Below are 27,487 nucleotides of genomic sequence, written 5' to 3' on the forward strand. Positions count from 1 at the left end.
CTTTTATGCACATGCTAACTTTTGTCCATGTGAATAGTCCCATTGCAGACAAGTGATAAGAACTGAATGGGACTACTCATGCATAAAGGTAAGCACATATGTAAGTGTTTCCAGCATCTGGGACATTATCATTTGTGGGCACAGCAGAGAACAATAACTCAGTGCATCTCAGTTACTCCTTACCTTGTTCTCTGTCTGGCAGATACATCTCTGGCCTGACAACTGCTGTTCAGTTGGAGGGAGTCTCACTCATTCTGGATTCATTTTCAGGCAGTTTTAAAAGTTTCTCCTCTAGTCCCAAAGGATTTTAGAGTGTGTTATACTGAGACATTTAATAAAATCCCACCCCTGCTCCCCAACATCACTCACTACAAATTATTCCAACACTTCTGGAGGAGCCTTGGTACACATGACTATGAAACTAAAAGAAACCCTTCAAAGTTGCCCCTCTTCTGCTCCCCCCCAAAGAATAACAAGTGCAATTAGAACAAAGGTTAATGTAAAAAGAAAATGCAGTAAAGCAAATAATCTACAATGAAACCTAGACTAAGGGACACATTCATCTGGCTACCTTATGCCTCACACTACTTTGAAGTATTCTAAAGGCTTCCAGTGCAATTTAGCTTCACTTATTTAAAGATCGCTTGTCCCACTTCTACTAGGCAACCAATTTTTGATGGACCACCAAGGTAGTGAATTATGAGGTTTCTCTTCACTTTTGCAGAGAGAGAGAGAGAGAAGCAATGCTCTCGTCTGAACTGGTTGCCAGTGGGCACAGAGGGAAATGAGCTCATTGCAGGATGGGGCCCAAACTTTTCAGGGGAGTCACGGTAAAAGTACTTTGCTAAGATATTACATCCTTGGACCGCCCTTTAAGAAAACACCTTCATGCAAAAGGCAGACAGCACCCAGCACCTGACTACCAAGGTGCAGCCCCACTGCTGGCTTCCCTCTGCAGATAGTGGGCAGGACTCCTTTCAGCTAGCTCCAATCTTCCTCCAGATGCCACTGCCATCCTCTGGTGGTGTCTCTTAGGCTTCCCCGGCTGCAAAAGTACCCAGCATCTAACAGGACCACAAACTGAAGAGGGGGCCGGTCACACTCTCCGGCGACACGCCCCCTTTCTGGTCCACTCAGCTTCCAGCCCAGCTGTCCAGAAGCAAACTTGGATCCAATCCGGAGGCAGCCGGGCGGAGTTTCGGGACTTTGGTTCCTTCTCCCCCTCCTGCTCTGGGCGCTGGCCATTGGCAGAGCCTGGGGCTGCTCATTGTGTGTATGGTAATAAGCGGCTGCGGCGCTGTGCCCCACTCCGCCTCCCCGGGGCTGCGCCGCTGCTGCCATCGACGCTATGCGCCCAGCTCCGCCGCTGCCCCAGCTGCCCCGCCGCCGGGCTCCTATATAAGTGTCGGAGCGGGACCCAGGGGGCTCCTGAAGATGAGGGCTCCGCCGCCTCCGTCCTCTCTGCAGAGCTCAGCGCTTCTGGCCGGCCGCCTGCCAGGGGAGAGCACAGCCCAGCGCCCCGCAGCAGCGGCAGGGGGCCGCGCAGGGAGTAGCTGCATAGCGCTGGCGGCTCCCCTGCCCCCGCGGCCGCTGCCATGAGTTGCTCCGACGTGGTGATGCACCATTCCCAGGCGGCGTGTGGGGCGCCCCAGTATCTGCCAAGCCCGGTGGCGGTAGCCGCGTATTGCCCCCTTCCTGCGCCCAGCCAGCAGGTGAGCCGCCGGTCTCCACGGGGGCTCGGGCCGAGCGAAGGGAGGGGAGCGTTCACCCGGGCGTGGGGCGGGAAGCGCAGGCGAGGTGCGGGTGGGACTCCCTCGGGCCAGAGGAGCAGGAGCTGGGGTGCTGCGGATCTCTCTGTCGGAGCAACAGCGCTGGGGGAATGCAACCAAAGTAGGGTGGCCAGATGTCCTGATTTTACAGGGACAGTCCTGAATTTGGGGCTTTGTCTTATATAGACGCATATTACCCCCACCCCCTTCCCGATTTTTCACACTTGCTGTCCGGTCACCCTAAACCAAAGGCAGGTTGAGAGGGGCACTCTCTGCTCGGGCACTGTCAGTGCACCTCACTCCGGACGTCCTTGCATAGCCCCACCTGCCTGAAGGGGCCGAGGCAAAGCAGCGCGCCTACAGCTGTGTGTATAGATCATGCAGGGGGCTGTGTCCCTGCACGAGGTATTGGTGTATGGAGGGGTTCTCCCTGCCCCGCGTGTGCCTGTGTCCTGGCCCTGGCTGGTCAGATCGTGAGTGGCACCGCGTAGCTGCCAGGCTGGTCTCTGCAGTCCCGTGCGCCCCCACTCCCTGTGTTATTCCTCTGGAGTTAGTTTCCTTAGCGCGGGGCACCTAGCAAAGGACCAGCCCCTCAGCTGGCCAGGGAGCGCGGCTGTGTGCGCGGCTGGGCTGACTCTGGGATGGGCGCTGAGAGATGAGCGAGCCGGGTCTGCCATCCCCGCAGCGGGCAGCTCTCCAAGCCCCGGGGGGTGGGAGTGGGGGGCGCTTCCCCACATCCTGCTGTCAGTTCACTGAGGGGAAGTTGCCAACCTGCGATGACAACCAGGAGAGAGGAAGCGGCAGGGACCAGGCTCCTGGGGTGAGTTTCCCTCTGATCCCGGGGCTGGGGCTTGGGCTGAGTCCGGGGGGACGGAGGCCAGGTTGCGGACGGAGACCTTTCGAACTGAGACCTTGTGCTGATAGTGGACACATCTGGGAAATCTGGAAAGGAAAGGGAATCGCTCCGGGTTGGTGAGAGAATCTCAGCAGGCGGCCCGGGCTTTGAGGGCAGGAGTGAGTTAGCTGGCAGTTTTTCACCAGTCCCGGGGAATGCACTTGGCACTCATAGATATCAACGTGTGAAATATACTTAACAAGCAAGCAATATCTCGGGTGTAACATTTGGGGGGGGGGGGCGAAGTAGGTGCAGCGCTTAATTTGTAATGAAAGAGGTGCCTGGGCTCAAGCAAAACAATTTTTCTTTTTACTTTCATAACTGAGGGGGCAAGCCCAGAGGTGTCTGGGCTCAGCCCTGGCAAATCCTGACACAAATTAAGCACTGGGCAGGTGTGTTTCAAAGAGACCTCTCTTAGGAGCTAGTGAGGCGGTTTTTTAAGCCTGAAAAATTATGTTTCATTTTAAAGAGGGGAGGAAGCCAATCTTTACCCCCTGTTCTCGTTTCCAGGCACACCCTCGTAACCCCCATCCCACATAAAGTCTGCTGCTTTAAATAAAGTATTTTGTGTATTAATGTTAATGGCTACTTGCATTTGATAGTTGTCAAATCTACACTGTTATCACAACAACCACATATACTATATATACTCAGCCACCTTATGCAGGTACATAGCTGAAGATGTCTTAGGGATAGGACAGACTATGTCATATGAAGCATCCTGTTTTCTAAATATGTATTTTGCTTACAAAAAGGCATGTAATTGTATGCCCACCTAGTTTTACTTTGCAGAGCAACTTTCAACTGGTGTAGATGTTAAAGTCTATAAAATGTTAGTGGGGAGGGGAAGGGGAATTTTTGAACAAAACCTTGCTCTTTTGGAATATCAGCTAAAACAATTTTACACTTGAACTTGGTGATCTGAATCAGGAAATTCTTATCGGGCTGACAGCATTTTTAGACTATGCAGTGCGTGGGTGAAGTGGGACTAATATTGACTTGGCCCTAATGTAGTCATCTGAGAATACATTTTTTGGTTGTTGCTGCATTCCATAAGGTTTTATCATTATTATCCATGAAGATTGTTTTCTCCGTACATGGGAAGTGACCCCTAATATCAACTTGCCTGGGAGACACAAATATGGACAAAAACATTAAAATTCCTACTGAATGTTATTGTTTCCTTTTTATTCATTGTTGTGTGCGTGAGAGAGAGTTTTTGCATAAATGATACGAAAGCTGACTTTTCCAGGTTGCTCGTGTTGTTCACAGGCAATAGGAAAGTTTGGTGTTTTTATCCATTGCAACATGCTTTCAAATTGATTTTTCAAATCTAGGTCAGAGCTTGCAGAATGGAAGGCTCTAATTTGTCTGGGAATTTTAGTTTTTAAATTTTTTCTTGGTGTCCATAAGCATACTTGTTAACTTTAAAAATATATAGTGAAAATAAAAATGCTCCATTTGACTGGAAAACCTAAAAGCATAAAATTAGGGTTGAAAATGAAGTTTTAGGTTTTGTCTGATTTGGTTACATTGTTCTTAGGCTTTTGGTATAATGTACACAGTACTTTTTGTAAGGAAATACATTAAACAGTCATTAGCTTTAACTAAACTACAGTTTGATGTGGCTATTCCTGCTGCTTCACACTTTAGATTGTGATTGTCTTCACATGATAGAGAGAAAAATGAGCTTGCATTCTGCATTTACGGATATCAGAGGTTTTAAACATGAGTATGATGTTTGCTCATCCACTATAAGTTCCACCAAGTATAAAATGTCCCAGAAGCACCACAGTGAAAGCTTAGTTGCTAGTAAACTTATTTTATTAATAAAGAGAATTGTTGTTGGGTCAAATTATTTTACTGCTTTAACAATAAAAGGGATTGTGTTAAATATACAAGATGAGAGAACATAGAGTTGAACCAATACAATGTATGGGTTACTGCAAATAAAAAAAATGCTGTTATTACAAAAGTCACATCAATGATTTGTTTTTAATCAGTTCATCCCATTTGCACCAGCTATCCTTAAATAGTTCACACTGCTTCTGTTGGAATAAGCGGGTTCCTTATGAACTGTTGAAATTCAGGCTGTAAGACTAGAAAGTAGAGCAGTTCTATAGCTCACTGAACCGGGAATTTTGGACATTCTAACAGCTGTGAAGTTTGGAGCAGTTTATAAATTTATGTTGTAGTGCCCTGAAATCCAACACTTAAAAATAAAACACAAAAACTAAATAATAGGTTCCTTTTCCATCTGTACAATCACAATGGAATAAATTGTTGTTCAGACAGTATTCCACACTGCACAAAACAGACGGGTTTCTTCAAAATTAGATTGCCAGGGATATTCATCCAATCAAGCAATTTGATTGCCTGACACTCCTTAATGCTTTATAAATGTAACTATCAGTGGGTTTTTATTCCTCTTTTTGTGTTCACCATGTAATGCTCTTCTAAGTGCTTGGTAAAGATATGAACTATTTTAAAGAATTTCTTCTTTACCAGAATTAAGATTCTTTTTTTCAAAAAGTGCATTAATGGAACATCTTAAAAACAAATCTCTGTATCAGAGCTAATGAGCTGGAGCTCATTCTTGACATTTCCAAGAACTCGACCTTACCTTTTCCAATGTCATTACACAACTGTTGTTGTGTTTTGGTACTCAATTGGAAAAAAATAAATTTAATGATAAAGAAGACTAATCTGTAGTGGATTCCTTTTGGCCTTGGAGTTTCAGATTCTTTACAGGGATTTGGTGGTGTGTTCCTTTCGCTGAAGTTTAGGCATCTTGAAGGATTTTTTGTGTTGGATACAAACGTTTCTATGCTTGCTTTTGCTATCTGGGATGCATCTTTTAATAGACCTAGCTAGTTCCTCAGCTAGAGGACCTAATCTGTTTTACACAAGCTGAAGATTTAGCCCATAATAACTATTTGGAAAGATAACCCTCACTTATTTTTATTGGTTCTATATAGGTGTGTTGGCAAGTGTGCTTTTGGCATGCAACTAACTGTTGTCACATCAGCCCTATGAAAGGATTTTGAAGATAATTGTTTAAAAATGGGATAAGAATGCAATGACATCTTCTTTTAAAGTAATCACATGATTTAAAATTATGGAATATCAAATACTTGTTGCATGCAGAAGTGAAGTCTTGGGTAGATTTTTTTTTTTTAAATAAATGATTCATCACTCCTTTAAGAGTAACCCCTCTGCCCCTTTATTTCTATATCTGTAATTCTGCGCACCCTAAAATCAATGCAGAATTTCTGGAGCCTTGGCTTTTCACAATTCTGTAGCCAAAAAAAATCCCTTAATGGCAAACTAATTTAGCATGGGATTTTAAAAAGAGTTTAAGGGGATTAGGACCCAACACCCGTAAACATTCAGTGGGAGTTGGGTCTTAACACTCTTGGGTTTTATATTTTTATATCACCTAGATCTATAGGAATGCTGAAGTCCAGGGCATCTGTCCAAGAAAATAGATGGGATATGCATGTGTGCACGCAAGCACACACAAAGTGCCAGGTTGGACAAGTGAAAATGAGGCGCAACCCTGGATTAAGCATCCGCCTGCGTATTGAGTTTTCCTTTTTTCCTCCTGCCAAAGTACTAAAGAGTTGAAAAGTACACTGTACCTGTATATGTGTGATAGTGTTATACTAGGGATATACTGCTCCTATTGATGTGCAGTCAGGACCCATGCTTATAGAATTCCACAATATTCAAGATATTAAAATCTGTCTTCTAATTTTTATCAAAATGCTTCCTCAGGATCTGATTCAAGTCCAATGGGAGCCTTTCCATTAACTTCATTGAGCTTTTGATCAACCCATAAGGCTCATCTTTAAAAGCATCCTTCAAGTTCATATTATAGATATAGTTGGCCAAATCCTGCCATAATTTACACCCCATGCAATCCCATTAACATCAGTATATATGGGCTGGCATGCTGTATTCCTGCTATTCTTGCTAGTATGAATTTCTTGCCAAGTCTACTCAGTATAAATAATTATACTTAACAAATATATGCCCCCTCTTATTCTTATCCTCTGACTTGGTGGTTTGTTTCTCTTCCACTCGCTTTCCTGAGATTGCCAACCAGGGGGACAATAGTTGAGTGGGCCGTGACTGGTTTATATTGGAACAGGAGTGAGATCTAAATTTGTAGCCTCTCCATTTCACATGGGCCACCAACATACGGTCAGATGATACCTACTTCAGTTCATTCCATCTCAAACCAGATTTAAGATAGTGACCTAAAGAAGAGAGGCTCAGTATCCCATTACCAATCTGCTGACCCACCCAGTGTCCCTGTGGAAACTTTATTAACCCCAAGTATATATTGTTTAATTCAGGTAGCTACATCTTTCCATGGAAATAGTTTATTAAACTATATGGCCACCAGCCCAACACACTGTTTAACAAAGGGTCATTTTAACTGTGCCATCCTCAGTTCCCTTTCCTCTGCACTGTAACTGATAATCCAAAGGTTCAGGTGAAAAAATTAAACTAACTTTGCTGTGCAGAACTATTTTGCATATGCTCATCTCCTTACTTATTCATTTGTAATTATAACAATTAGCACTTTATATTTTCAAAGTACCCTGCAAATACTAACTTGTAGCCTGGAGCTGCATTAAGGAATTTAGCTAGCTAGCTAGCATCTGATTATTTAAGAATGTCCTCTTTTTCCTTTTTTGTTAAATGCTTTCTAAATTATGTAGAGGAGCCTCTTTTACACAGAGTCGTGCCACAGTTTGCTACTAAAATTCCTTTTTGGTGGCTTTTACTAGAGTGACAGGCTTTTTCTTTCGAGGGGGTTATGTGCTGTTTTCTCAGCCGTGTTGCACAAGATTTTCTATCCGTTTACACCAATAGAAAGTTTAGCCATTTCAGTTTGATTTCTTGATCAGTGTATATATTTATCCAAAACTCTGAATGCTTATCCAACCTGAACCTTCATACTTTTAAGGCTCACTTGTCCGTAATGATTTGCTATAGACTTTTTTTTTTAACTAGGCATAATAGGATCTAAAAATAAAGAACCCTATTTTTCCCCCTGTAGGATGGGCCTGCTTGTGAATAGATGTCAAAAATAATGGTGGCTTTTGGTTTATTCAGCCTACTTTGTAAGGCTGTACTTGTCCAGAGATCCAATGGCACATGAACATGATTTGACCCACTACCTTAAATGCCATGCTGGATTCCTTGTCTATGACCTAATCTTAATAGCAGGCTGCTGCAGAGACTGAATTCCCTTATTGGACACCCTTGTTCCTTGTGTGCTAAACTGAGCTTTAATTCTACCTTCTGGACCATGTAGAGACATAGGTTTCCAGAGACTATAAAGCTTCAAAACAGATAGGAAGGCTTACAAGCTAGAGGTGGTAGGGAAATGGAAAGGAGGATGTCATGACTAGTACATGAGCATATCAGAGACCTGGACATAATTGGGAAGTATGTTGTGTGGGATGGGATCTGATACATATTACTCCACATACAATGCCATATTTTTGGCTCTATCTAAAAGAGAAGACTAGCAGTATTAGACTTCACTGATGATATTGTGCAATCTGCAGCTGCTTAAATACACGGCAGAACTGATGGTATGACAAATGTGCAAGTGAAACTGGGTTAGCACAGATTGTGGTTAGCAGCAGCTGAACCAACACAAGCAAAAATATGGGTAGACAAATTCAGCCAATGGTCAAGAATCTTGTATATATTTCAAATAGCACGGATGCCAACATAAATGCTCACAAAGAGATCTCTACTCACATCCAAAGAAGCAGCTCACCAGTTAGCAGGTAGGTAGAGAAGTTTAAAGGGGAAGAGAACAATTTGATTTCTGTTAAAGGAAATATCCTCTGAGAAGGGAGATATTACGTCACCATTAAGTGATCTCATTAGAGCTTCTTATTCAATAGAATGCTGTATTTAGTGAAGAGAGGATTGACTGTAACTGGCATTTTGGTTGTCAGAGCTTTCCACTTGTGGTATAAAATTGCATATGTCTTTTAAAAAACAACAACCTGTTCAATAGTCTTTCCATAATAGTAAACAGAATCATTCATAGATCCTGAAAATTTTATTTTAACAGAGAGCTCTTATTCTTATCTTTGCAAGAGTCATCAATTGTGACTGTCAATCATTTCACATTATTCTGTGCCCAAAAGCTTACACTTGTCAATAATCAGCACTACTGACTTAAAAAGAGAGGAAAAATTCCAAAGATTCAGTGTTTTCTAAAACCAATCAAACAACTGCTTAGAATAACTTGTAATAGTTCCTCTCGTGGACTAGAGGAGGTTGGGGAGAGAGGAAGATTGAAATGGAAAATAAATCAGATTCATAGACTGTGGTAAGCAGAACATTCCTGCACAAAGAAGCAACTCTAGAGATAAGTTTTAATTTCCTGAACTCCAGTCTCTTTATGGGAACATTGAAAGACTTCCTTCCGGATACCTAAGTCAATCCAGGGGCTATATTAAACAGTGTGTGTCTAAATAATTGTGTGCATGCATATGTATTCATACATTTGCAGTGTAAATATATGTGGTATATCCATGATATATATCAACTTCTACATTGCTCTGTACATAAGGTCTGGCATTTGGTCTGGGGCAGGGGTAGTCAATTTTTTTTTGTCAAAGTCCAAATGTCGTGGTCAAGGTATAGTCAAAGTCCAGACTCCAGAGAAAATAATAATAATAAAAAAACCTCAATAGTGATAATAACAAGTAAATAAAAAGATTTCAGGGTCCGTTCAAAAGTATCTGGTGGTCTGGATTTGGCCTGCAGTCTCCCTCTTGACTACTCCTGGCCTAGGGTCTGATATAGACCCTAATATATCAATATCTGTTAGACATCTATAAAACTTTCTCTTTTGGTTTAAAACAGAAACAACAATAAAACTCTCACACTTCTGGCCTAGTTTTTAATGAGAACTGGGGTTTGTCTGCACATCTAGAGTATGTGTAATGTTATGGCACTCTCACATATATGAAGTACAAGATATATATTATATATTGTAAATTCTATAACCCCATATAGTGTATTAAGGCCTGATCCTTCAGTGCTTGCTTAGACAAAAATATAACTTCATTGGAAGTCTTGCCTGAGTAATAATTGCAAGATCGGACATTAGGAGAACATCATTTTATGAAATTTCATGTTAATACAATTTTTAAAAACATATGTTCTCATCACCCCAAACTCCTCCATTCAAAAAAAATTGCCTGACATAATTTAATACACAGCTAGCTAGCTATGTTTTCACTTCTAAAGTAAAGCTGTTCACTTTTAAAGTGAAACCATTCAGAGTTTCGCTATTCTCCTCTGCACATTTGTCTTTCCTCCCCCAGTTTGTGTGTATGTGGAAGGGGCTTGGTATAAAATGTGAGCTCCTCTAACCATATGTCTAAATAAACAATATTCCACAAAGCAATTGCTCAGTGAGACTTGCCCTCTATTAGCTTGAATTGAATTTCCAAAAGTCATTTAGGATCGTCTGAATCACAAATAAAATAAAGTGACCTATGGTTATTCTATCCATCACAGAATTTCGTGTAACATCATCAGAATTTGAATGATTACTTCATTGTTGCAGTGTTCAGTCAACTAAACTATTACCTTAATAGTACAATCCAAGACTAGGTTCTGCAGTACGTTGACTCTCTACTAAAATCGTGGACGTCAAGCTTATAGGCTTGTTAGGTTCATTTGCAGTATTTGGATTATGATGATTGTAGTGAATTGATTTAAATAACATGCATTTTCTAGTAATCACTTATAAGTAATACTTGTGTTTCTACTTCATTTCACAGTAATTAAACGCTGTCTTTTTAAATATCCCAACTGTAACTGATTCTGTAATTTGCCAGATTGCAATAGAGCTTCTGATTATATAAAATATTAAAATCAATTTAGTATACGCTTCTGTAGAAGGAAGTTCATAAACTATCTAGGAACCAAAATTTGCTATATAAATAATACATTTGTAGGAAAAGGTAAGAGCCATAACCATGAGGAGATAGTGATGGCGCTAAAATGTTGCCAAGCAAATCATAATAGACGGGTCAAGCTCCACTTTTTAAAAGAAGCTACTGAGTACTGATGCATGTGTACTTCAGTCACGTCTGTGTTGCTGAATCTTGTCTGTGTGTAGAGTTGGTTGTTTAAATGGCTGGCTGGCTGCGAGCTGTTGCTGCTGCAGCCTATTGGTTGGGGTGAGCTTGCTTTCTGTGAAAACTGTTGTAAAGTGGAACATCTGAAAAATATGTTCCATGCAAAATTGATTTTCACACACATTTATTTTGACATTTTGGTTTGATTTGAGGGAGCAAAGAGTTGGGAATAGTTGTTCACAGGCTTCTGACTTCTTCTTTTTTTTTTTTTTTGTTAAAGTTTCTATATATATTGTTTGGGGGTTTATCAATGTTTTTTTTCTTCCAAAATTATGTTTAATTATTTCTGACTTGACTGTTGTTGCTACCCCCATTCCTCCCGCCCGCTCTTTTTTTTTTTTTTTTGTACAAATTGTTATGTAAAATGAAAAATGCAACACAGGCTTAAGTGAGGGACGAAAACAGTTTTTTTCTACTATCAGTGGCATTACTTTGTGCCATGAAATTTCTCAAAAAGGGTCAGATTCTGCCACTTTTATTTATGTGTAGTAGTACGTCACTCTGTAAGTGGTCTATGAATTGATCTCAGGGGCCAAAAGAGTTATGAACTCTGTCACTGTGGAACATTAAAACAGTGATACATAGGGTTCAGGGTTTTTCTATAGAGGTCCTGGTTTACTCGGTTTCTTGGCAAACACCCAGAAGCATTCATTCTAAAGTTGAGAGTTTATTGATCAAACAACTCCCCCCCCAAAAAAATTAAAACAAACATTTATATTGAAACTGAAATTGAGTGATTACGCAAAACAAACTTAATCAAAATCTATTAAAATCTCTGCTTTTGGAGGCAAAATGCAAGCATCTCTCATTTTCATTAACAACTTTCTTTGATGAAAAGGAAGGGTTAATTTTACTCTCAGTTCTGATGTGTGAAAGGATATTCACTTCCGTTTTTAACAGTCAAAGGTGGAAGAGAGATGGATAGGGGAAATATGCTTTTTGTTGATGTTTCGGAAACACTGGGAGGCTGGTCAGTTCGGAATGGATGCTTTAGTCTTTCCTATTAGCCAGGACACCTGTAGCTTGGACTCGGGCTCACATGCCAGTCAGGGATATCATCTGGCTGGGTCCTTTCTCCTCAGATAAGACAGGGCTGGGCCGTCTCATCTTGCTGTGGTAATGCATGCAGAATAGTTGATTTCAGGATGCAGTGAAAAGCTGAGCGATTGAGAGGTAGGGTAGGAGGGAAAAAAACAGTGGGGCAGAAAGTACCACAAAAGGGAAGGGGGAGAGAACAGGATTGCATGTACTTTTGCAGTGCTGACAATTCAGTATCCTCACTGATGGACTGAGAACTGGATGTCATTATGATATGATGACTCCCAGGACTCAGAGGTGAAAAACAAAGTTCCTTGAACAAGAGCAAGGCCTGATGGTCTACTCCTTGGGAAGGAAATCCTTCCATCTGGTCTGCTCCCTCTGTCTTGGGGTGGAGGAAGGTTAGTTGAGATGAGTTGGGATGATTCTGCAGAAAAGGACCTAGGGGTTACAGTGGACGAGAAGCTGGATATGAGTCAACAGTGTGCCCTTGTTGCCAAGAAGGCTAATGGCATTTTGGCCTGTATAAGTAGGGGCATTGCCAGCAGATCAAGGGAAGTGATCATTCCCCTCTATTCGACATTGGTGAGGCCTCATCTGGAGTACTGTGTCCAGTTTTGGGCCCCACACTACAAGAAGGATGTGCAAAAAAAGGAAAGAGTCCAGCGGAGGGCAACGAAAATGATTAGGGGGCTGGAGCACATGACTTATGAGGAGAGGCTGAGGGAACTGGGATTGTTTAGTCTGCAGAAGAGAAGAATAAGGGGGGATTTGATAGCTGCTTTCAACTACCTGAAAGGGGGTTCCAAAGAGGATGGATCTAGACTGTTCTCAGTGGTAGCAGATGACAGAACAAGGAGTAATGGTCTCAAGTTGCAGTGGGGGAGGTTTAGGTTGGATATTTGGGAAAACTTTTTCACTAGGAGGGTGGTGAAGCACTGGAATGGGTTACGTAGGGAGGTGGTGGAATCTCCTTCCTTAGAGGTTTTAAAGGTCAGGCTTGACAAAGCCCTGGCTGGGATTATTTAGTTGGGAATTGGTCCTGCTTTGAGCAGGGGGTTGGACTAGATGACCTCCTGAGGTCCCTTCCAACCCTGATATTCTATGATTCTATGAGACATGTTGGGAAGCCAAGTTGGGTCAAGGTGAGCTGGGATGGGATGAGGTAGATTTTTTTTTTTCAAAGTCTCTCTTAAGAAACCCATAAAGGGGAAAAGTGGGTGGTATAATTCATCCCCTCATTTTTTGTCCATCAATTAGAGCTGATATCTGCCACAACAATATTGGTCCATTAATTTCTGGACCCGTATCATCTTGTGTATTAAGTCCAACCTCAACAGAATTCTTGAATCCTATCATTAGGCCTTTTTTTGTTTGGACTAATTTAGTTGCCCTGTCTAGTTTTCTTGCACTTGTTCATAACATTCATTATTGAAAACAACTTGGCCTATTTTAACAACAAGCAACAAATATGATTAGGGGTATGGAACAGCTTCCATATAAGGAGAGATTAAAAAAACTGCGACTTTTCAGCTTGGAAAGGGAGGATATGATAGAGGTCTGTAAAATCATGACTGGTGTGAAGAAAGTAAATAAGGAAGTGTTATTTACTCTTTCTCATAACACAAGAACTAGGGGTCACCAGATGAAATTAATAGGCAGCAGGTTTAAAACAAACAAAAGGAAGTATTTCTTCGCATAATTCACAGTCAACCTCTGGAACTCTTTGCCAGAGGATGTTGTGAAGGCTAAGACTATAAAAGAATTTAAAAAAGAACTAGATAAATTCATGGAGGATTCGTGGTCCATCAATGGCCATTAGTCAGGATGGACAGGGATGGTGTCCCTAGCCTCTGTTTGCCAGAAGCTGGGAATGGGCGACAGGGGATGGATCATTTGATTATGTGTTCTGTTCATTCCCTCTGAAGCAGTTGGCATTGGCCACTGGGCAAGATGGACCTCTGGTCTTACCCAGTATGGCCGTTCTTATGTTCTTATTTTCCATAGTTAATTCCCAAAGTTATAGGTTATTTTGATATCTTATGAACTTTCACTTACTTTTCATAGTTGAACTCACAATTAAAGTGACTTTATGGGCCCAGTTAAAACAATATAATCCATCTCCTTTATGAACCATTTCTTCCCATAATCGGAAGTTTGCTCATAAACTCACAGTTATAAACAAAACAAAATGAAACTTTAAATTTTCTTAACATTACATGAACTTAAATTGGCTTGGCACTACTTTATCAAATATGGAAAAAATCATATTGGCATAACTATTTACATTTCTGTAGTGAAATCAGAATAAATCAGACACTGATATACTGCATACCTTCAGCTAAAGGTAGGAACCTTGGTCTTACATACATTAGGATGGTATAGTTTAACATGCACTATTATGTTAAACTCATTTGTCATATTTTAAAAATCAAACACTATTGTGTTTCAGACATTTTTACCTCTAGGGTTGCCTAAAATGGAAAACCAAAACCTTAAAGCCAGGGTGTAGAACACCCAAAATGTTTTGACATCTTATTAAGTTGTTGTTTGAAGGGTGGTTTGAGATTTAATTCACAACTAATGCAGTAGCAGACCTGAACTAAGCTGGCATTTTGTTAACAAGAGGGTTACTGAAAGTGTTATTTCAGTAAAAGTCTGCATTAGCAACTTCAACAGTTTAAAACACTTTATTTTGGCCACTTTTTGCTTCTTTTAAAAATGCACTTTTTCATTAAACCTTTAAAATGATTACTAATTACAGAAACCATGAACTTTAAAACAAAACAAAAAAGAAACAAAGCATTTCTTTAAAGATATATTTTTAAAAAAATTAATAACTTTAAAACCATTGTCAATACTTTTTTCTTTCTTTTTTTTTAAAGCAAAAACATTAATGGTTTGCTTTCATGCTTATCTCAAAGAAGCCCAACACATTTAAGAATTTTAAAACAAACTTTGGTTTTAAACTTTGAATAAAATTGCTTGTTTGCCAAGGTGCCAGCTTCTGAGTATGTAAACCCTTTAAGACCCACATTGGGCACCAAAAATAGTGTATTAATTTAGATGTAATAAATGGGCCAAAACTGTTAGCATAATCCAGTCGCTGTCTTACATTAAAGAGTGTTAAACAAGTTCTGGGGTTTGGGAGACAGAGACCTCAGCCTGCTTACTACCATGGCAAACTCACCATTTTAACATTTTATTAAAGATGCAGGAAAGAAGGAAAAACAGTTAAAACATTTGAAATGTAAAATTTTAAGTAAGTCTTTTCATTTAACAACATTTTTTGTTTCTTTTTGCTTTAGATGAGTTTTAGAAGAAAAAACCCCTTGTTTGACAGTTTCTTAGATGATATCAAAGATGATAATAACTGTCCTTTCTTGGGAAAAGAGAAAAAGTTAGTTGAGATGGGCTGGAGGTGCTGTTGTAAAGTCCAATCCTATTTAATCTCAGATGGTATTTGGAGTTCAGCTGGAGCTTGTAAGGGTGGCGATGTCATCTGAATCCCTCGCCCCAGCCTGGTTTGCTTAGGACATTTCTCCGGATCAGGATGACAAAGTTCCGGGATCCCAGGAAATGATGGGGTGGCAGCCATGATGCTGATGCCCTTTCCAGCAGCCTCTGTCTGTTCTTTCCTCTTCTCCTCCTCCCCTGAGTTTTTTTTCTTTAGGGACCCAAAAAGGGAGTGTCAGGTGGACAAGACCATCCCCTTATTATTTTGTCCACCCGTTAGGCCTAGTTTTGGTTCACTGATTCTTTGGACCAACATTTTCCTGTTTATCAAAGATGATCTTAACACAGTCATTGAGTTATATCAGTAGGCCTTTTTGTTTAGACTAATTTAGTTGATCTGTCTTCCTTTCGTACCTTTTCCCATCAACAATTGTTATTATAGGTTATTGTGACATATCATGAACATTTACATACTTTTTACAGTTGAGCTTGCAATTAGGTTGTCGGCCCAATTATTACAACAGGTTCCATTGCATCCCATGGTGCTAGTATGTGTCGAGTGAGGTGGTGTTAATAGGGAATGGGGATGACAAAATCTGTTCTAAAGTGACCTATTTAAAGTGAATGTTTTAAATTATACAGTGTAAAGTTAGGGTCCATACCTACAGCCTCTGCAGCCTATTCATAGCAGTGAAGCTGAATAAAGACTTCAGGATTGACCTGTTATCATCTGTGTTATGTTTGGTTTTTTCAGAGGGGCTGAGGTAATGGAGTGGTGGCTGCTCAGTACCTGTGAGAACTGGGACTTTAATGAGTGCTTGAGCAACGGGAAACTCTGAAGTGGGGCTGGTTGAAAAATTTTGAAAACTTTCTATGAAAAACACTGACAGTTTTTTAATGAACATGTTCATTAAAATGTTCCTATTTTTTCTACCAGCTTTACTCTTAAGACATTATGCAATGTGTATATTAAATATATGTAATTTCCTTTAAGGAAACTGGGTGTTGTGTTTCCATAAACTGCCACTAGTGATGCGTCTTCTTGTTTTGTTTTGTTTTTAATCCCAGAAGAAGTTAGCTGTTTACAACAAGATGCAAGAGTCCCTGGAGGTGACCCTTCCCAGCAAACAGGAGGAGGATGAGAAAGACCAGCCCACTGAGATGGAATACCTTAACTCTCGCTGTGTCCTTTTCACTTACTTCCAGGGAGACATTGGGTCAGTAGTGGATGAACACTTCTCAAGAGCTTTGAGCCAAGCCAGCAGCTTCAACCCAGAAACTGCCCTTTCAAAAAGCAAGCCAGGGCTAAGCCCTCTGTGGAGAGGTAAGAGAAGCAATAGTTTGACTACATGCTGTCTAGCTTACGCAATCAATCCGTTTTATGACAACACATGCTGCATTATGGCTGGAATCTTGCTGATTTAGTCGCGGTGGAAGTACGCCCTTGCTCCAGAGTATGTGGAAGCAGCAAGGAATTTCTTGGGGGTGAATGGCTGGAATTGATGGGCAGGGAGCAAGAATAAAAGATATACAGGATATAGGCTTTTCAAATTCCTCCGGGCATTCAGTGGGGCAATTGAAGGCTTTGAGGAACAGGAAGGAGTTAATGTGGCTTCACAAGGAACTGCTGTGAGATCTAAGGCATAACTTTAAGCCCCAAAGTTTGAAAAATGTGGTCATAGAGGATAAAGGGCACTAGCCAGGGACTCAGGAGACCCAGGTTCAATTCCCTGCTCTGCCACAGACTTCCTATGTGACCCTGGGCAGGGTCATTGGGTTTCTCTGTGTCTCAGTTCCCCATCTGTAAATTGGAGATAATAGTACAGTGCTTCCATGCTGCTGTGTTGTGATCATAAATATGTAAGCAGGGTGTGAATGAACTCTCCCCTGATAGCTAGCTGCGAGGAGGAGAGACTTCAGGAGCAAACTGTATTTACATGAGCACACCTACTCTGCGCAGATATCCAGTGTTGTTCAAAGTGATCAACTTTGGTGGTGTTTGGTTACAAATCACTTTAGTACTGAATGCAGGGATAGTGAAATGCTGTTATCAATGTTGTTGTCTTTACTATATGAATAAATGGGAGCAGAACTGTGCTTAACCTGTCCCAAATGAGGGGGTCATCCTCAGCTGAAAGGACCTTGTTAAGCCAAGGGCTTGAATGCCAGACCCCTGTGAAAGTAAGAGGGGTGGGGACAGGTGTCCCAGCCAGGAGGTGTGGACTCTTCCTAAGGCTCCCTGGTCTGGTTTAACCTGTTTTTCCCCACTGTTCAAAGATAGAGCTAAATAGGCTCCATTAGGAGCCTTTGTTATTTTAAGTGCTTAAATGAGAGCTGATATCACTTGTGGTGGAACAGCATTTATGCCCAGCCTGCTAAAAGCTGAACATCACTAAGAGCTGACAATCACTAAGAGACTGACCTGCAGAGGTCACAGCAGAGAGGCAGGTGGCAGCAGAAGGTAACTGACAGTCAGCAGGCCGGAGCAGCAAGCAGTAGTCCTATGAAAGTGGAATGAGCGTCTGGCAGGGCAGCCAGCCAGAACAAGTGCTCACATGGTGGAGCAAGCAAGGTGCCTTCTTCCCTGAGTGGGAGGTGAACTCACACAGATGCACCTCTGAACCCTGGGTCCTCACTGACCAAGGACAATCACTGGGAGTGAGGTATGGTGAGGGAGCAGAGAGGGGCACAGAAAAGGAACTGTTGGTTGCAGAACTCAAGAACAGAAGGCACTGCCCCACGCATGCTGGGGTGGGTATCCTGCTCACCGTTTTATGATTATGAATCCTGCTTGTGGTACTTTCCCTAATTTTCTGGTGACTTCCCTCCTTTCATTAAAAGTTTCTTTTCGACACTCAGACTCTGTGCTTCCGAGTGGGAAAATATTGCCTCTCAGAGGTGATCAGGGGTGGTGTGTAATTTTTCCAGGTTACTGGGTGGGGGCTCGAGCCAGTTCTGTGTTGTGCTGTTGAAAAGGAACCCCTAGATATTGAACCCAGCCCTGGTTGCTGCCGGCTCCACCTGGCAGAAGGGTTACAAATGCAATGGAGATTGTGAGGTGTTTGTATACGATAGTAACGTGGGCTAAATAAGTACATAAAGTATGTGTCTGTCGAAGGATGAACAAACAAGCAGTGTGAGTTTTATAAAGAGCAGATCTTGCCAGACAAACTAGATTGCTTGTTTTGATAGGATTACAAAATTAGTGGATGAAGACAAATATAATTAAAGACAAAAATAATTGAAATCATGTTGTGATGTGTATTGAAATTGGCAGAAGGGCTGTAAGCCACGGATGGTGAGAAATGGCGACATATCAAGTTGGGTGAGTGAGATGCCATGGGGATCTGTGTTGGGCCTGATCGTGTTTGACATCTTAATTAATGATCTGGAAGAAGGAATTGCTGAAATGAAATTCACGGTTGATAAGAGAGGATTTTTGAACACCACTGGCAAAAGGAAAATGATGCACAAGGACAATCTTGCCAGAAAGACATCAACAAATGGGTGGGAGTTCAGCAGAGGACAGCCAAAATGATTGAGGAGCTGGAAGAAAGTAGGACTTCATCCTACACTATTAAAGTTAATGGGAGTTTTTCCATTGATTTGCATGGGAATAGGGTGAAGCCCATAGTTACAAAGAAAGATGAAGAGTTAAATACTTGTAAACAGCCATCTTGTCCTCCCAGCCAACTATAAACTTTTAAGTATGTGATCACACTACTTCCCAAAGATCAGAGCACAGAGGGGACTGTCTGCATGCAGACCTCACACATTCTGTGCTGGATGGAAAGAGCCTGTCACATCAATGGCATCATATGCCCTTCACTCCTTCTCCAGAACCTCTATGTGGTTCCAGGACTAGAGCTGGTTGGGAATTTTCCAACTTATTGTGTCGAAAAATGCCAATTCACCGAACCTTTTTGCGGTAAAGGGTCAGTTTTGACAAAACTTTAATTGGGAAGATTTCTCAAGTCCGGGATGAGAGAGGGAAACAGACAGACATATGTGCCCCAGAATAGCCAAAATCCTGGTGGTCAGGGCACTCATCTGAGATGTGAAAGACTGTGGGTTCAAGTCCGTGGTCCAAATCAGACGGAGCAGGGACTGGACTCTGGGCCTCCCACCTGACAGGTGAAAGCCCTGATTACTGGGCTCTAGGATATTCTGTGGTGTTTTGGTCTGGTTTTTCTGTGGAGGGGAAGTTCATAAAAAATTTGAAAGGTCTTAGTTTGTCCCAGTGCAGAATAGGAATTTTTTTTCAAATCTCAAAACTAATTCTTGATCAGCTGTATCTATGGAGCTTTGCAGGGGTACAGAATAGCCCAGCATAAAAATGCCTCATCCAATATTGCCTTGTGACACAGAATACCCCATGTAATCAGTGCTGTTGCAAAGATCCTTCTGCTCTGAAAGTATTCCATGGATGGGGGAGGAAAAGGAGGGTATGCATCCCTTCTGGCCCCTTTGAACCAGCCCAGCTAGAGTAAAGGTGCCCCAGTGGAATGCTGAAAAAAGTTCTTTGATTCTGCAGTTTATAGTCAGAGAAATAAGTAGCATACTTGTTTTTCAAAGAAAATTAGGATGAAATGGATTTTTGTCATGCCCAAACTAATGTCTCAGCATACTAGTTTGAAAGAAGGAAAAAAGATAGTCACTCTGATATTTCAATCTTCCAATTCATTCATTAAGGTTAATGTGCTCTAGTTAGCTAATGTATATTAGTTTGTATGGAGGAAGTTGATGCTTTGTTAGGTTGGAGATGTTAACATTATTAATAATAATCAAGGGTAGTTTGGAGTTTCATTCAATTACTTAGTCAACAAACTCCTTGAAAGGTCAGCAAAAGAAATAAGCAGTGCATTTATAATTGCCTTGTTGAAAGATACATAGAAAAAATTGGGAGTGGGTAGGAGTGTTTTGTACATTATTCTTCCTGCATTATCTCTTCTGAATCCTGAATGAGGCATAACAATTGGATCCAGGAAATATTTAAAGAGCTCCTGCTTTCAAGATGGGGGTGAGGTGCTAGTTGTGAATTGAGTTTTGCACTCAAAAGGATAAGGGTGCAAAATACAAGGCATCCTCTCCAAAGTGACAACCCTTATCCTTTTGAATGTCAAATGAATCTATAAGAAAATCATTTATTAGTTTGAACCAAAATTAATTTAGCACCAGTGTCAGACATTTTTGTCCTTAAGAAATCTGAATAACACAGGTTCTTCAAAATTCCCTGAAATCTTGGGCATAGACTACATTGGAAGAAGTTTTTAAGATTAATGGTATTTTTTCCCATTATTCTTTATAACTGAAAGTTTTTCTCAGGTAGCAGTAACTAAAGAGTAATATTGTACTCGTGAGAATTCTAAAAAGAATTGTCTCCTTTCTTAGCATGCAAGCCTGGTATGTTTTCAGTGCAATGCACTGCGTGCTGACCACCATTAAAAAGTTAACAATTTCCATTAGTTTACCACTCTGGTATCTCAGATATTGCAGTCCTCTTGGCACCTCTCTCCCCTCATATTTAGAAAAGGAAATGACTGTGGTAACTGTGGTATATCTGTTGGCAAATGGTTTGTGTTTTGTTTTGTTTTTTATGGAGGCCAATGTAAGATGATTGGTATTTTTGTTTTCTTTCATAGGGACAGTGTCAGGTTGACATCAACCAGATGGCCAAATTGACACCTCCCCTGCCCAAATGATTGCCTCACCATTAAAATGCCACCTTAGGATGTAGGTTCTTTCATAGGTATCTGACTTTGTAGTGTCTGTAAAGACTATTGGTTATGCTCACTCATTCTGAAAAGTGAGGGGAAAGAACAACTTTCAACTACAGTGGAAACACATTCCCATGTATGCTATTTTGGGATGTGGCTCAACTGAAAGGCTCATAGAATGTATAATAGACATTTTTCTTGGTAGTGTCATTTGCTTACATAGTGCTCATAAAAATGCTGGCTTGATAGTTCTCCTGTTTATCCACATAGCAGTGACAGCATGGGCAGCAGAAGTGCAAACTTCTCCACTGATACACTTCCACCCTGAGTGGTAGGGACCACCTTGTCCACCAGAGACTTCCCTGGACCATTCAGTCCCTGGGACTCTCAACTGAGTCTGACAACAGGAGCCAACTACTGCCATTGGTGGACTTGTTCAGTGGGAACTGGATTGCAACAACCAGATATTTGATCTACTCTATACCTGTTGTAGATCAATTATATTAAAACTTTTTGCCATCATGAATTCAGCCAGATTGGTAATGTAGTGGTTGAAGGTTTTTGCCCCATTGTTAGTAACCTGAATTATCCAATGGATGCCTAGCAGTTGAACATTAATTTATTTGTTTGTGTGTGTTTGTCTTGTTTATTTCTTTTATGGGGTTGTTCAGATTTGGAGCCTGTCAGCATTGATGAGAGCCACAGTATTTCCAACACACACCCAAAACCAGAGATGGATTCCTCAAAATACTGGCAATGAACTGAATAAAATAAGGGTGTATTATCTAGTAATGAGAATGAAGCACTGGGAATGAGGAATACGGTCACAGGGGAGAATATATGGGTGGGAGAAAATGTTAAACTCTGTTGCCAACTCTCCAGGCAAGTTATTCAAACTCTCTACCTCAGTATGCCCATTTGTAAAATGGAGACAATACCTATGTCTCAGGAGTGTAGTGAGGCTTACATCAGTCATATTTCTGATGCACTTTATGATCTTCTAATATCAGGTGCTTTAGAAGAAGATTACAAAAAAAATGGAATGCAGCCCTATTAAATAAAGACACATGGAGTATTTTACTAAATAGCCCTGTGACATTCAAAGCAGTTTGGCATGAAGGTAACTTTTGCTTTTGTGCATATAGTGTTTGCCAAAAAAAAAAACCAATTATAGAAGTTATTTCATACACAATAAGCTAAAGTTATTAATAGTGGCTAGATTCAAAGCCACTGAAGTCAACAGAAGGATTCTAACGGACCTTGAAACAGCCCATAAATATGTCTTAATGGTGCAGACAGACAGACAAAGCAATTTTACAGTTTTTATTTTAAGGCGGTTTTTGTTTAAAGTAAGCAGAGTGCAGTTTAATGGTTTTTGAAGCATCTATTCATTTTTAATGAAGTCTTCACCCAAGTCTCTTTGGGGATCCTTGTAAAAAATGAATAGTTCTCAATTAATATAAGTATTGTTATAAACTTTATATGGAGCACAGAGAATTCCCTGATCAGTCAAACATAAAACTTCACCAACTTTTTTTCATCCATGGGATATTTTTATGACTGTGTTCTTTCATAACATGGTGGAGTCCCATATTTTAATCTATTTCAATCTTTGGCCCCAAACCCCCTCTATTCAAAATGGAGCTATTCTTTTAAGTGATATTTAAAAACATGAGTTTTTGACAAGAAAGCCATGAGATTGGAGGTATTAGTCACTGCATCAAAAACACTAACCACTGCTTACAAAGAGGAAATTTTTAAATGTGATTTTATGATACAGTGGTATTGGAATTCTCATTAAGCATAAATTGAACCCCAATTGTGAATGTAGATAGGTCTTTTATTTCAGATTTTTCAATCCACTTCCAATTAAATGGCTTGTCCTATTAAAGTACTTTATAGCTGGAGTTCACCCAAAGGTGTGTAACAAACTAAAGTTCTTGTTGGTAACTTTACAGAGAGAGGACTCAGAATATGAAAACACAGATTTATTTTGCATGCAGCTTTTGAGGTGTATACCTTGTTTTTAGTAAAGTTGCAGGATAACAGTAATCGTACACTAGACTTAGAGCCAAATTGCAATTCTATAAGGAAGTAACATAAGATGTATTATTCATTATCTACCCCACCAGTTTAACAAGGTAATCAATTTAACAAGATCTTTTATCCTACCATTATCCATATACGGAACCAGTAGCAAATGTCTATTTCAGACATCTCTATTCACCGGCCTAGGAAAAGCTTTATACCGGGGTGGCCAACCTGTGGCTCCGGAGCCACATGTGGCTCTTCAGAAGTTTAATATGTGGCTCCTTGTATAGGCATCGACTCCGGGGCTGGAGCTACAGGTGCCAACTTTCCAATGTGCTGGGGGGTGCTCACTGCTCAACCCCTGGCTCTGCCACAGGCCCTGCCCCCACTCTACCCCTTGCCACCCCCTCCTGAGCCTGCCGTGCCCTCACTCCTCGCCCCCCCCGAGCCTCTTGCACACCATGAAACAGCTGATCAGGAGGTGCAGGGAGGGAGGGGGAGGCGCTGATCGGCGGGACTGCCAGTGGGCGGGAGGCACAGGGAGCGGTGGGGCGGGGGAGTTCATGCGGGGGCTGCTGATGTATTACTGTGGCGCTTTGGCAATGTACATTGGTAAATTCTGGCTCCTTCTCAGGCTCAGGTTGGCCACCCCTGCTTTATACTGTAGCAGTAGTGGTGGATTCTCAATCACTCAAAGTCTCTAAATGAAGACTGGATTCTGTCTAAATTATTTGCTCTAGTTCAGACAGAAATTATGAGCTTGAAGCAAGAATCATTGGGTGAGATTCCATGGCTTGTCATGTACAGGAGATCAAACTAGATGATAATAAGGGTTCCTGCTGTCCTTGAGATATATTAATCTAACCTGTTACTTAAGGAAGGATAGATCAGAAAGACCATTTGATGAGCATCGTGTGGACTACTCCACAGGTCCTGACTTGTTCCTGGGCAGTGCAAACTGGTGGCAAGCTACTTCACCCACTACTTGTGCTGTGTTTTTGTTTTTAACTGGTAGTTCTAATCTGTCAATTGCTTTCAGTATTTATACTTTTTTTTCCAGAGAGCTCAACAATTTCAAGCCAACGGAGCAGTTTCCCAGCTTCATTTTGGACCAGCTCTTATCAACCTCCACCTCCGCCATGCTTGAGTGGAGTCCATCCTGACTTCCCAGTCACTGCATCAGGCACCTTCCCAACAGCAGATCCTAGCAGCTGGCCAGGACACAGCCTTCATCAGACTGCCCCACCTCCTCCCTCTACTGCATCAGAATCCTGGCATTATCCTTTAGCATCTCAGGTTAGCCCTTCATATGCGCACATGCATGATGTGTACATGCATCACCATCACCCCCATCCACACATGCATCATCACCATCCCAGCTCTCACCTTGACCCACGGTATGGATCCCTATTGATGCCTTCAGTACGTGCAGCCAGGATTCCTGCTCCACAGTGTGACATGACAAAGACAGATCCTACTACTGTCACCAGTGCTACCTCAGCATGGGCTGGAGCCTTTCACGGAACAGTGGACATCGTGCCAAGCTTCGGGTTTGACACAGGTGAGGTGATTTGCTCATTTCTGTGGCTTGACTAACTGGAGTTATTTGCAGTGACTAAATAGATTCCCTGCACTTAAATCAGAGCCTCTAATCAAATCTTTCAAATACTTTCTGGTTGTGACTTCTTCCTACTGATGCTCTCACTGACTTTCAGTAGGAACTGAGCCCATAGCATTTGGCCCAACCCAGCCAAATGATTTACAAGAAGCATTTTGTTTTTAAAAAAAAAATCTTGCAGGAAATAATGAATGAATTCATAAAGAAGTGCCCAGGAAGTTTATGTATTCGTTGTACATGGGGTGCCTGATTACCACACCTACCTTCTGTAAAATGGAACAGTTTGCAGCCTCCATCGGGGGGGAAGAGGGGTGCTAATGTCAGGGTATCCCCCTCCCCCTGCTCCTGCCCCCCGCTTCTTTACCCCATCCACAGAGCACATGGCAGCACTCAGGATGGAGGGAGCTTGCTGGCAGCAGCTGCTGTCTCAACTTGCTGATCTACTTAAAAAGGCAAAAGGCAACTTAAAAAGGCAACTTGCTGATCTACTTAGAAGGTGTCACAAGGATTCCTCCTTGTTTTTGCTGATATAGACTAACAGGGCTACCCCTCTTAAAAAGGTAGTGTACTTATAGTGGGGTCAGTGTACTTAAAGGGGCAGTGCACGTCTCTCTCTCTCTCTCTCTCACATACAGTGTGTGTCTCTGTCTCTCTCTGCCATGCTGTCTCCCCTTCCTCCATTCATGCTGCCTTGTAGAGTGTGAGGCTACATTAACAACAATGTGTTAACTCTTGAGGTCTCAGCTGAGTGCTAGTTCATCATTTAGCAGTAAGGAATTCCCTGGGACATATCCCACCCTCCTCCAGCCTCTCACTTCACCACCTCAACCAAGCTTCACAATCATCATTGCTGTGTACAGTATTAAATTGTTTGTTTAAAACTTATACTGTGTATATATATGATGTCTTTTGTCTGGTGAAAAAAATTTCCCTGGAGCCTAACCCCCCCCATTTACATTAATTCTTATGGGGAAATTGGATTCGCTTAACATCGTTTCGCTTAAAGTAGCATTTTTCAGGAACATAACTACAACGTTAAGCGAGGAGTTACTGTACTATAGGTCACACTTGATCCACAGGCTGTAGTGTAGCTACACCTTCTTGTAGCAGAACTTCAGTTTCAGTAGCAGTCTAGCACCTCTGTTAGCATCTGTATGGGAGCATGTGTGCAGGGCACTAATGACCGATAACTATCATAGATCTCATTTATACTGTCATGCTCTTCCTTCTTTGATGGATGTTTATCTGATCTGTTATCTGTCAGCAGCAATGCAGACCATATGTTACTTTTGGAATCCCTTCCATGCAATAATGTCACTGAAGAAATATTAGGTTCCTCCAGCTCCCCTTTCCTTGAGATGTTTGTTTGGATTTCAGCTGAGGGAGGGTTTTTCATACCTCTGGTTGATTGATCTATTTGCTAGAGTATGATCCACACTCTTACTTTGTGTAATGTGTGTCGGGGGAAAAAGAACAGGTGGGGAAGACTTGTGCCAGATGAACACACTGTCGGATCTTTTTCAGTCAAAATAACATGAAACCAAAACCCAATTATAATTAAGCTAAAGTCAACTGCTAAAAATCTCTTTAACATTTCTTTCTCTCTGTCTCCTATATTAACTGTTGCAACTCAGGAGACCCCAGCCAGAACCCTCCTTTATGCAACATATAGTCAAACTGTTCTTCATCACGACTATAACAGGGTTAAAAAAAGAACTAGATAAGTTCATGGAGGATAGGTCCATCAATGGCTATTAGCCAGGATGGGCAGGGATGGTGTCCCTAACCCCTGTTTGCCAGAAGCTGGGAATGGGCAACAAAAGATGGATCACTTGATGATTACCTGTTCTGTTCATTCCCTCTGAAGCACTGGCATTGTTCACAGTCAGAAGACAGGATACTGGGCTAGATGGACCTTTGGTCTGATCCAGTAAGGCCGTTCTTATGTACTTGTTACCTCAAGAAATTAAGAAAAATAGCATAACAGGATTCTTTAAAGTACTGGACAATTTTATGGACATTAGTAACATCTGCAGCAGTGCAGATGATACAAAGGTAATTATGTTTCACATTGTAAACTGATAATCTGCCAGGATTGGGAACAAATGTTTTCCTCCTCATATGAGGTGGTTTTAGGCAAGTTACATTAATGAGGGGGTTTTACCTCCTTCGGAAGCATCAGCAAATTGCCATTGCCAATGATAGACTAGTGGGCTGATTCAGCATGATAGCAATTCCAACAGTCATGAAGTCAGGCAGTTGACTCAACGTTCTGAGGATGATATAGGGAGTTATTTAAAGAAGCATAGATCAGGAAAACCATTTTTTTTATCATGGTGTGGATTACTCCATAGGTCCGGACTTGTTTGTGTTCAATGCAAACTGGTGGGAAGCTGAGTTACCAACTACTTGGTTTTTATTTATTTATTTATTTTCATTTTAAACTTGTAGTTTTAACCTACCAATTGCTTTCACTCTTTTCTTTGAGAACAACCTTCAACGTAGGTCACAGAGCTTGGCACCTCCTTACTGGTTTAATCGGGCCAGAAACATCAGGATTCAAACTGACAGATGTTTTACTTACCTCTTACTATTCAGAATGCCATGTGCTGTAAACACAATCATGCAAACTCACTGGAATGTCCCCTGTTTGGTGTATAGCCAGTGCTTAATTTGTAATGAAAGAGGTTCCGGGGCTCAAGCAATTATTTAATTATTTTCATAACTGATGCAGAAAGCCCAGAGGTGCCGGGGCTATGAATTGCCAAGCC

At 41.4% G+C, this 27,487-nt stretch overlaps 1 protein-coding gene across 1 annotated transcript in view; it reads left to right on the plus strand.

The window, feature by feature from the left end:
- Positions 1–2,424: 2,424 nt before the first annotated feature.
- VGLL3 (vestigial like family member 3) overlaps positions 2,425–27,487 on the plus strand; it is a 30,628-nt gene continuing 5,565 nt past the window's right edge. Inside the window, exons 1-3 of the mRNA XM_065397431.1 lie at positions 2,425–2,589; positions 16,419–16,674; positions 24,159–24,659. Of these exons, the coding sequence (XP_065253503.1) occupies positions 2,425–2,589; positions 16,419–16,674; positions 24,159–24,659 (922 nt within the window). The remainder of the gene's footprint in view (positions 2,590–16,418; positions 16,675–24,158; positions 24,660–27,487) is intronic.

Source organism: Emys orbicularis, chromosome 1, assembly GCF_028017835.1.
Source record: "Emys orbicularis isolate rEmyOrb1 chromosome 1, rEmyOrb1.hap1, whole genome shotgun sequence".
NCBI classification, from domain to species: Eukaryota; Metazoa; Chordata; order Testudines; family Emydidae; genus Emys; species Emys orbicularis.